The 12,189-nt window shown below is 47.6% G+C and overlaps 1 protein-coding gene across 4 annotated transcripts in view; it reads right to left on the reverse strand.

Moving 5' to 3' along the window:
- asb3 (ankyrin repeat and SOCS box containing 3) overlaps positions 1-12,189 on the reverse strand; it is a 64,019-nt gene that overhangs the window by 48,223 nt on the left and 3,607 nt on the right. For 3 of the 4 annotated variants that reach the window (XM_078405785.1, XM_078405786.1, XM_078405787.1), the window contains exons 2-3: positions 4,575-4,784; positions 2,805-2,963 (exon numbers count right to left, since the gene is read on the reverse strand). In XM_078405785.1, the coding sequence (XP_078261911.1) occupies positions 2,805-2,963; positions 4,575-4,770 (355 nt within the window). In that variant the 5' untranslated portion in view covers positions 4,771-4,784. Of the gene's footprint in view, positions 1-2,804; positions 2,964-4,574; positions 4,785-5,460; positions 5,480-12,189 lie in introns of those variants that run through there. The other variant, XM_078405788.1, reaches the window with a different exon arrangement.

A 12,189-nucleotide genomic window follows, 5' to 3' on the forward strand; every position in this document is an offset into this window, starting at 1 on the left:
CCCTACAAGGACGGGCCCAACGGGAAAGAGAGGTACTGGGAAAAGGGGAGGTCCCCCTCCCTCCCCCTTTCCCCCCTCCCCTCCCCCCTCCCTCCCCCCTACCCCCCTCTCTCCCCCCTCTCCCCTCCCCTCCTCCCTCCCTCCCCTCCTCCCGGTTACAATGGAAACCCTACGAGGACGGGCCCAACGGGGAAAGAGGGGTACTGGAAAAGGGGAGGTCCCCCTCCCTCCCCCCTTCCCCTCTCCCCCCCCTCTGCCTCGCCTTCCCCCCTCCCCTCCCCCTCCCCCCTACCCCGCTCCCTCCCCTCTTCCCCCTCCCCTCCCCCCCTCCCTCCCCCTTCCCTCCCTCCCCCTTCCCTCCCCCCCACTCCCCTCCCGGTTACAATGGAAACCCTTCGAGGACGGGCCCAACGGGCACACTTGTGCTAGTATACTATTAAAACTCAGATCTTGTTTATATATATTTTTTGGGTTTGACCTGAATATTTGATATGTTCGCGCGTAACAGCGATTGCGGCAAAACGGTGAACCGTAGCGCGACGGTTTTCCACCGCCTTAATCGCCAACCTCCCAAACGACCGGCCGTGATATTTTCCATTTGATTTAGTCGCATGTTTTTTAAGTTACAGAGTTTTTAAGCGCTGCCCCCCCCCCCCTTTTCAGGGGGGCGCTGCGGTGCGGATTTAGTCTTCAGCTTGTGATGTCACAATGCCCGTGAGATGAGCTCGAGCTGACCCCCCTCCCCCCCCCCTTCAGCGTGTGATGTCACAATGGACAAGCAGCTGCTATTGGGTGTCTACTCTTTACAAATTTACATTTTTTTATGAGAAGCACTTGGTCAAGTCAAGTCAATTATATTTGTATAGCACATTTAAAAACAACCCACGTTGACCAAAGTGCTGTACATCTGAATAGGTACTAAGGAAAAAAATGAGACATACAGTGGCACGCAAACAGTTTACAAATTTACATATTTTTATTTTTACCTTTTTTTTTCACGGTCTTCAGCTTGTGACGTCACAATGCTTGTGTGAGATGGGTTCTACATTGTTGCGAAAAGCAGCTGATTGTTTTTTAAAGTTGTGTTTTTTATTGCAAGTCACTTAACATACACAGATCAGCATGGGGCCCCTATGCTCGTGGGCCACCGGGGCAAGTGTTTCGAAAAAAGAAAGGGGAGGTCCCTCTTCCCCCCTCAATCCCTTCCTCCCCACTCCTTCCCACCTCCATCTCCCACTCCTCCCCCCCCTCCTCCCCATCCCACCCCACCTCTCGGGGACGGGCCCAACGGGAAAGAGGGGTACTGGGAAAAGGGGAGGTCCCCTCCCTCCCCCTCCCCCCCTTCCCCCCTCCCCTCCCCACCCCTTCCCCCCTCCCCCCTCCATCCCCCTCCCCTCCTCCCTCCCTCCCCGCCTCCCGGTTACAATGGAAACCCTACGAGGACGGGCCCAATGGTGAAAGAGGGGTACTGCGAAAAAGGGAGGTCCCCCTCCCTCCCCCCTTCCCCATCCCCCCTTCCCCCCTCCCTCCCTCCACCCCCCCCCCTTCCCTCCCCTCCACCCCCTTCCCTCCCCTCCTCCCTCCACACCTCCTCCTCCCTCCCTCCCCCCTCCCTCCCCGCCTCCCGGTTACAATGGAAACCCTACGAGGAAGGGCCCAACAGGGAAAGAGGGGTACTGGGAAAACGGGTGGTCCCCCTCCCTCCCCCCTTCCGCCTCCCTCCCCCCTCCCCCCTCCCTTCCGTCCCCTCCCCCATCCACACCTCCCTCCTCCCTTCCCTCCCCCCCACTCCCCTCCCGGTTACAATGGAAACCCTACAAGGACGGGCCCAACGGGGAAAGAGGGGCACTGGGAAAAGGGGAGGTCCCCTCCTTCCCCCCTCCCTACCCCTACCCCCTCCCTACCCCCACTCCCCTCCCGGTTACAATGGAAACCCTACAAGGATGGGCCCAACGGGGAAAGAGGGGTACTGGGAAAAGGGGAGGTCCCCTTCCCCCTCCCCTCTCTCCCCCTCCCCTCCCCCCTCTCCCCCTCCCCTCCCCCCCCCCTCCTCCCTCCCTCCCACTTCCCTCCCTCCCACTTCCCTCCCTCCCCTCCTCCCGGTTACAATGGAAACCCTACGAGGACGGGCCCAACGGGGAAAGAGGGTACTGGGAAAAGGGGAGGTCCCCCCTCCCTCCCTTCCCCCTTCCCTCTCCCCTCCCCCCCCTCTGCCTCCCCTTCCCCCTCCCCTCCCCCTCCCCCCCCCTCCCCCCTACCCCGCTCCCTCCCCTCTCCCCCCCTTCCCTCCCCTCTCCCCCCCTTCCCTCCCCTTCCCTCCCCTCTCCCCCCCTTCCCTCCCCCCTTCCCTCCCCCCTCCCCTCCCCCCTCCACACCTCCCTCCTCCCTCCTTCCCTCCCCCCCACTCCCCTCCCGGTTACAATGGAAACCCTACGAGGACGGGCCCAACGGGCACACTTGTGCTAGTAATATATAAATTCTCTATTCATCCAAGTCAGGTTTCCCTCATTGCAACATTCATCTTGCACTTAAGAAAATTGCAAGTTACAAAAAAGGTACATGTCTTGTTCATGGCAGACACTATCAGATGCCTGCCAAGTTATGGCTAAGGCTTTATCATCATCTCATATCATATATATATACAGCGCGGAAACAGGCCTTTTCGGCCCACCAAGTCCGCGCCGCCCAGCGATCCCCGCACATTAACACTATCCTACACCCACTAGGGACAATTTTTTACATTTACCCAGTCAATTAACCTACATACCTGTACGTCTTTGGAGTCTTTACTTCCGGTGCCTTACCTAAAAAAAGTGGTGTTACATTCTCATTAGTGACAGCATTCGGATTTGCTCCTGCCTGTAGCAGAATCTTGGCAATCTTCAAATGACCATGTTTAGCAGCAAGATGAAGAGCTGTTTCTCCTTCGTAAGTTTTCAATTCCACACCTGACGTCCGTGAAGCTAGGGGAAATAATATAAACATTTTTAATTCCACTGAAGATGCAGGTCCCACAAATATCTATGCAACTCACTCCCCTTCTCATGTGCCACACTTCTTTTTATATACTCATAAGTTTCACTTCAAACATTCACCACACCTCCCCCTTCATCTTCCAATTTCACATCTAAACAGGCCAATTTCATGCAGTCAAATGGTTGGTACATTCCAATCTGACATTTTGAGAGCTATTGCTTTTTGGTTTGTTCTATTTCAGAACCGGAGTATCGGCGTGCAAGAAACAAATGCAAATTAGTAGACTGAAAAAAACCCTACATTGATAGAGCAATATCAACATAAGGGACCTTGTCTATTTGTGAAGTACTTGGAATTAGTATAAAGGTGGCACAACATTTGAAAGGGTGACGAAAAGTTTGATAAAATAAACATTTTACGTTAGAAATGGAGATGTTCCAAAATAATGAAAATAATGCAAGTACTGTCTCTGCCTTTATTGAATGCAATAACTATCAATGTTTGGATGCTGGGTGAGGTTTCTGTAGTATTGTTGTCAGTGGCAGTCAGCAGATGGAATGCACGGATGGCAGCCAAAGGAAAAAAACATTCAGGGTTTATGAGGATGGAGGAAAATGCAAATAACGGTGAACAAAATAAATAAGGGTTTTTTAAATCACAATGTTATATTTTAATTCAATTTTATCTGGGACTAAGTATAAACCTAGACAAGTAAAGATTGAGACAGAATACATTTAGCAAGATAAAGGTGAACAAAAGAAATAAGAGTATTCTTAAAACACGATGTTATTTTTGTATTCAATTTTGTCTGGAATTTAAGTATAAATCTAGATAAGTAAAGATTGAGGCAGAATATATTTAACAAGAGTTTGTTGTATATGCTATTTATGAGAGTAGAAAATAGCATGGATAGTTTTGAATATAGTCAGTCTGAATATACAGCTTTAGAAGGGTTTCACAAGGAGAAACTGAAGCAGGGATAAACGTAATCAGGTACATAGAGGCAAGGAAGAGTGATGGGAGAAATCCGAAGCAAAGATGGGATAAACAACAGATTTTAGATGAGGTTTGCAAAAATGGAATAAAATAATCAACAAAAAAAGATGCTTTATGAAGCTTGAAAGACAGGCTCAGCTGCCACTGCATCTTTATGGTTAGGCCTGATGACATGATTGAACTTTCTGCTCATGATCTAAGTTTCCATTAATGCTGAAGTGTCTACATAATCAGTCAAAGCAAGGCCAAAAATAAGAGTCAGAAAATGAGAATGGAAGAAATTGCAGAAAAAAAAGCAAAGAAACGCAAAGCATACAACAACAGAGACAAGCGACTGATATCAAGGTAGAGCCACCTAATTATAAGGGTTATTAAGATTCAATTTAACAATCTAATGAGAAGGGTTTTCAAAAGTTTTTATTTGGAGATCACAAAAAAATGTTTTCCTAATTTGGATTCACTAAAAGTTGTTACGACAACTTCACAAAAAGCTTTAAAGGATTACTTGCACGTAAATCATTTGTATGATTGGTATTTAGGTGACAGGGAGCGGTCCTATTTCAATAAAACAAGCAATCCAAATACTTAGTCATTTATTATACCTTTATGTACCAAAAGCCTCAAACATTTCAAGGTTGTGTGTGACGCAGCTTCATGGATTGGATACCAACCACGGTTGTCTGTAATATCAAGGCTATGACCTTTCTTAATCAAAGCTTTCAAAAGTTCTACATTTCCCTCTCGTGCAGCAAGTCCAGCTGCTGAACAGGTATCAGAGTATGCCTCTGTGAAGTCCATTTCCCAGGAATGAACTAATAAAGCAAATAAATAATTTAAAGTTAATACATGTGAATATAAAGTAGAAAGCAAGAACTGTAGATGGCCGTTAACATAGAATAGGACACAAAGTCCTGGAGTAACTCAGCGGATCAGACAGCATCTCGGGAGAACATGGATAGGTGATGTTTCAGGTCGAGACTCTTCTTCATAAAGACGTTTTAGACTGAGACCCTTCTTCAAACACCCCTACAACAATTCACCTGCAAACCATCCATGTTCATATTTTGTTTTCATATATTCAAAGGTGAAATTGCAAGCAATATTAAGGACAGGAGTGGTATAAGTATGTAGGGGACGATATTTTAATATAAATGACTTTAAAAGAAACATTAAATAAAATTAAGATGTACAAAACTCCTAATATCCAGGACTAGAAATTTAATTGGAAGTTACCTTTGACATTCAATGGCATTACAATCACAGAATACCAACACTAACAAGAAAAGTAATTGCAATAGATTAAAAACACTGCTGCGAGTTGAATGCATCAAGGGAATAACAAGCTGCAACTTGTTATTCCCAAACTTTTTTCCACCCTTGACAAAGCATACATAGATTGACAAGGAATGCAGACTATCACTTGCAAATATTCCTTCTTAAATTACATCCTGACCTGGGAACTCATTGATGCTGAGTCAAGATCCTTACCTATAGCCCTGAAGATGCCTCTTCACCACATGGACAGCAACTGTTCAAGGCCACAGTTCTCAAAGCAATTATATAATTAGTGATATAAGAAAATAACTGCAGATGCTAGTACAAATCGATTTATTCACAAAATGCTGGAGTAACTCAGCAGGTCAGGCAGCATCTCGGGAGAGAAGGAATGGGTGACGTTTCGGGTCGAGACCCTTCTTCAGACTGATGTCGGGGGTGGGACAACTCTACCTACCTCGACTCCATCCTATCCCCCCTGGTTAAATCCCTCCCCACCTACGTCCAAGACACCTCACACGCTCTCCATCTCCTGGATAACTTCCGGTTCCCAGGCCCCCACTACCTCATTTTCACCATGGATGTCCAGTCACTCTACACCTCCATCCCCCACAAGGATGGTCTCGAAGCCCTCAGTTTCTTCCTCGACCGTAGAACCAGCCAATCCCCATCGACCAACACTCTCCTCCGCCTAGCAGAGCTGGTTCTTACCCTCAACAACTTCTCCTTTGACTCCTCCCACTTCCTCCAAACCAGAGGCGTAGCTATGGGCACTCGCATGGGCCCTAGCTACGCCTGCCTCTTTGTCGGGTACGTCGAACAATCCCTGTTCCAGACGTACACTGGCCCCATCCCCGAACTCTACCTCCGCTACATCGACGACCAAATTGGTTCTACCTCTTGCACCCATGCAGAACTCACTGACTTCATACACTTCACCTCCAATTTCCATCCTGCCCTTAAATATACCTGGACTATCTCTGACATCTCCCTCACGTTTCTGGACCTCACCATCTCCATCACAGGAGACAGACTAGTGACGGACATTTACTACAAGCCCACCGACTCGCACAGCTATCTGGACTACACTTCTTCCCACCCGGTCCCCTGCAAAAAGTCTATCCCCTACTCCCAATTCCTCCGTCTACGCCGCATCTGCACCCGGGATGAGGTGTTTCAGACTAGGGCTTCCGAGATGTCCTCGTTCTTCAGAAAACGGGGCTTCCCCTCCTCCATTATAGATTAGGCTCTCACTAGGGTCTCTTCTACATCCCGCAGCTCCACTCTTGCTCCCCCTCCCCCCACTCGCAACAAGGACAGGATCCCCCTCGTTCTCACCTTCCACCCCACCAGCCAGCGGATCCAACATATCATCCACCAACATTTCCGTCACCTACAACGGGACCCCACCACTGGCCATATCTTCCCATCCCCTCCCCTCTCTGCGTTCCACAGAGACCGTTCCCTCCGTAACTCCCTGGTCCACTCGTCCCTTCCTACCCAAACCACCCCAACCCCGGGCACTTTCCCTTGCAACCGCACGAGATGCAACACCTGTCCCTTTACCTCCCCCCTCAACTCCATCAAAGAACCCAAACAGTCTTTCCAGGTGAGACAGAGGTTCACCTGCACCTCCTCCAACCTCATCTATTGCATCCGCTGCTCTAGATGTCAACTTATTTATATCGGCGAAACCAAGCGCAGGCTCGGCGATCGCTTCGCTGAACACCTGCGCTCGGTCCGCATTAACGCAACTGATCTCCCGGTGGCCCAGCACTTTAACTCCCCCTCCCATTCCCAGTCTGACCTCTCTGTCATGGGCCTCCTCCAGTGCCATAGTGAGGCCCGCCGGAAATTGGAGGAGCAGCACCTCATATTTCGCCTGGGCAGTTTGCAGCCCGGTGGTATGAACGTCGACTTCTCCAACTTCAGATAGCTCCTCTGTCCCTCCCTTCCCCTCCTCCTTCCCAGATCTCCCTCTATCTTCCTGTCTCCACCTATATCCTTCCTTTGTCCCACCCCCGACATCAGTCTGAAGAAGGGTCTCGACCCGAAACGTCACCCATTCCTTCTCTCCCGAGATGCTGCCTGACCTGCTGAGTTACTCCAGCATTTTGTGAATAAATAAATATAATTAGTGATGCTCCACAAAGGCCTGCTTGGGACTGTGGTTATTCACATCATTTATAAATGATACCAAAAACATAACATAAAGCCATATAATCCAACTTTGCTAATGATACCAAAATAGATCAGGAATGTCAGGTTGTCAGGAATATAGGTGAAAGCATTAAATTGCAAAGAGGTTCTAATAGATTGAGCAAATGGGACAAAAGTGTAGCAAATGAAAGTCAATGTAAACAAATGTGAGGTCATCTGCATTGGAACTGAAAAGGATCAAACATCATATATACTCGTCATATTATTTTAAAATATCTTGAAACAATAAAGTTTCTAAAGGGACAAAAAAATTAACATTACAATTAGATCATTGAAATGCCTTGAGCTGATACTATAACCTGATTTTATCCACAGGATCTATCATCTCGCCACTTGAGCACATGTCCACAAAACACAGACAGGAACTGAAGTGCGTTAGTTAGCCTGTCCCAACATTTCAAAAAGGCTAGAGGATACTTTAAAGTAGGATCATGTGTTCACAAAATTAAGCATTACTGACATATTGGCAGGCAAATTGCTTTTCACAGTAGTTTACACAGAAAAGATTAGTCATAATATTGTGTATAAAAGAAACTGCTACAGGAACTTAGCAGGTCAAGCAGCATCTGTGGAGGGAAATGGACAGATGATATTTCGGGTTGTGACCCTTCTTCAGATCATGCTTCAGTCTGAAAAAAGGTCCCAAACCTGAAAAGTTGGCTGTCCATTTCCCTCCACAGATGCGGAGTATCTCCAGCAGTTGTTTTTTTCCCCACAATATCCCAACATCTGCATTTTGTGTGTCTTCTGGTTATGACTCCCATGTTGTGCTCAACAAGCAGGAAATGATGTACCCCAATGACTTCCTCATCATCTCTGGGAATTCCAACCAGGCTAACCAGCATCAACATATCACTGCTACACCTCCATCAGGAACCCTCACCGCTCCTTCCCTCAGCCACACTTTGGAAAATCTGACTACCTGGCTGTCCTTTTTTTTCTGTGTCTAGGCAGAGAATGAAAAGATCAGAACTGGCAGAACACTACAAAGTACTGCGGGTGGGGGCAGAAGAACGGTTACAAGACTGCTTCAAATCTGTGGATTGGGCCCTAATCATGAATTCGTCAGCGAACCTGAATGAATATGCCACAGTCGTGAATGACTTCATAAAGAAATGCACGGATGTGTACCTGCAAAAATATCCTGTATTGCACACCCAGAAGCCCTGGAAGGCTGCTTTGAAAGGCTGGTCCCCTCACACATCAAATCCAGCATCCCTGACTCACTGGACCCACATCAATTTGCATACAGGGCAAATAGATCCACAGAGGACGCCATCTCTCTGGCTCTTCACACTGTCCTGACTCACCTAGAGAGACAGGGCACGTACGTGAGGATGCTATTCATAGACTATAGCTCCGCCTTCAACACGGTCACCCCCACCAAGCTCATCACCAAACTCCACCAGTTAGGCCTCAGCTCGTCATTATGTGACTGGATCGTGGACTTCCTGTCCTCCACTATCACCCCGAGTACCGGCACACCACAGGGCTGTGTTCTGAGCCCCATGCTCTACTCCCTCTTCACACACGACTGTTCGACACCAACACCATTCGACACCAACACCATTGTCAAGTTTGCAGATGACACAACGGTGATCGGGCTTATCACCAACGGGGATGAAACAAACTATAGAGCGGAGGTGCAGAACCTGGCGGACTGGTGCTCGGAGAACAACCTGTCCCTAAATACCACCAAGACCAAGGAGCTGATCATCAACTTCCGTAGGTCACATAACGGGGAATATGCCCCGATCTCTATCAACGGGGACATTGTGGAGAGAGTGTCCAGCTTCAAGTTTCTGGGCACTCACATTTCGGAGGACCTGACATGGTCCAATAACACTGCTGCGCTGGTCAAGAAGGCACAGCAAAGACTGTTCTACCTAAGAACACTGAAAAAGTCTGGTCTACCCCAACAGCTGCTGACGACCTTCTACCGCTGCACCATAGAGAGCATCCTAACGCATGGCATCCCTGTGTGGTACCTCAGCTGCACGGAGGCAGAAAGGAAAGTTCTACAGCAGGTAGTCCATAGAGCTCAGAGGGCCATCGGAACACAGCTACCAGACTTGGAGGGCATCTACAACACACGATGCCTCAGAAAAGTCACCAGCATCCACAAAGACTCTTCACACCCCTGCAACAGTCTGTTCGAACTCCTTCCATCGGGCAGACGATATAAGGCCTTCTACGCCCACACCTCCAGACTCAGGAACAGCTTAATCCCCAGGGCCATTGCTGCTATGAACCGGTCCTGCTGAGCCGGATGGTCACAACGCATAGATCAACTTGCACTTTACCCTGTCTAAAACTGTTACAATTGTTTCGTTGGGTTGCTGTTGTCTAATTACTTAAATTATTGCATCGTATGGGAGGCGCATTCCCAATCCCGTTGTACCCCTGGGTACAATGACCATATATAACCATATAACCATATAACAATTACAGCACGGAAACAGGCCAGTTTGGCCCTTCTAGTCCATGCCGAACACTTTCTCCGACCTAGTCCCATCTACCTGCTCTCAGACCATAACCCTCCAATCCCTTCCCATCCATATACCTATCTAATTTACTCTTAAATAATAAAATCGAGCCTGCCTCCACCACTTCCACCGGAAGCTCATTCCATACAGCCACCACCCTCTGAGTAAAAAAAGTTACCCCTCATGTTACCCCTAAACTTTTGTCCCTTAATTCTGAAGTTATGTCTCCTTGTTTGAATCTTCCCCACTCTCAAAGGGAAAAGCTTACCCACGTCAACTCTGTCCGTCCCTCTTAAAATTTTAAAAACCTCTATCAAGTCCCCCCTTACCCTTCTGCGCTCCAAAGAATAAAGACCCAACCTGTTCAATCTCTCTCTGTAGCTCAAGTGCTGCAACCCAGGCAACATTCTAGTAAATCGCCTCTGTACTCTCTCTATTTTGTTGACATCCTTCCTATAATTTGGCGACCAGAACTGCACACCATATTCCAGATTCGGCCTCACCAATGCCTTGTACAATTTTAACATTACGTCCCAACTTCTATATTCGATGCTCTGATTTATAAAGGCAAGCATACCAAACACCTTCTTCACCACCCTATCCACATGAGATTCCACCTTCAGGGAACAATGCACAGTTATTCCCAGATCCCTCTGTTCCACTGCATTCCTCAATTCCCTACCATTTACCCTGTACGTCCTATTTTGATTTGTCCTACCAAAATGCAGCATCTCACACTTATCAGCATTAAACTCCATCTGCCATCTTCCAGCCCACCCTTCCAAAAGGCCCAAGTCTCTCTGTAGACTTTGAAAATCTATTTAATTATTAACTACTTTGAAAATCTACTTCATTATTAACTACAATAAAGATATATTGTATTGTATTGTATTGTATTGTATAAACCAGGAGATCTATAATCGGCTGAAGGTGAAGTATGTGACATTTACAACTGATGATTCAACGTCACACAAGAAATCCAGGCATGAGTTCCTGAAGGCCATTGCAAGCACTTAGGGTTAATTTTGGACTCTGAAGTCACAGATGAACACTTGACAGCTGTGCAGAGCTTACACACCATCACTTCCTACAAAGTGAAACCAGGTAGAGTAAGAGGCAATGAACAACATTTGGATGAGCATAATGTCTTTTATGCACGCTTTGAAAAGACATACAGCAACACAGCCACACACACTCCCTCAGTACCTTACTGCAATTTCCATCTCTGAGATGTCAGAGTGAGAACCCTTCGAAAGGGTGAACCCGGTCAAAGTTTCCAGCTCAGATGACATCCCAGACTGAGTGCTGAAGACCTGCGCAGACCTGGCTGGAGTATTCAAAAACATCTTCAACCTATCGATTTTGTGGTCGGAGGACCACCTGCTTCAATCCATCGTACAAGTATCTAAAAGGAGCACGGTGACCTGCCTCAGTGACAGCTGTCAAGTAGCACTTACATCCACTATACTAAGAACTTATGGCACGATCAACTCCTGCCTCGGAAATGACTTGGATCTGCCTCAATTTGCCTACCGTCACATTATGCCGCCACAACGGGTCAATGGCCGATGCTAATTCACTGCTCTGGACCATGTGGATAACAGAAACCCATATGTCAGGCTGCCGTTCAACTACAGCTTGGTGTTCAACACAAATATACCCTCCAAACATCACTAGTCTCCAAGACAGAGCCCCCCTGTAACTGGATTCTTGACTTCCTCATCAGCAGACCTCAATCAATGCGGATCGGTAAAAACACCTTCTCCTTGCTTACCATCAACGCAGGTGCACCTCCTGGCTGAAAGCATAGCTCCCAGCTCTAATCTCTTTACACCCATGACTGTATGTTTAAGCATAGCTCCAAATCTTCTGGCAACACCACTGTCTTTGGCCACATCACGGGTGGTAACGATTCAGCATACAGGAGTGAGATAGGACACCTTGTTGAATGGTGTACAGCAGCAGCAACTCACTCAACATCAACAAAAGCTGGAAACTAATTGTTAACTTCAGAAAGGGGAAGTTAAGGGCTTGTCCCACTTTAGGCGATTTTAAGGCGACTGCTGGCGACTGTCAAAGTCATAGCAGATCGCCGAACTTTTATTTTACCCGACGACAATGACCACGACAATGCCAAGTATGGTCGAGATTACAGCGTCTCCGGAAACCATGAAATTCCCACGCTGTCAATGCTTCTCCGGCGCCCTAATTTTCGCTGAAATCACTGACAAGTCGG

The sequence above is a fragment of the Rhinoraja longicauda genome, chromosome 9 (genome assembly GCF_053455715.1).
Source record: "Rhinoraja longicauda isolate Sanriku21f chromosome 9, sRhiLon1.1, whole genome shotgun sequence".
NCBI lineage: Eukaryota > Metazoa > Chordata > Chondrichthyes > Rajiformes > Arhynchobatidae > Rhinoraja > Rhinoraja longicauda.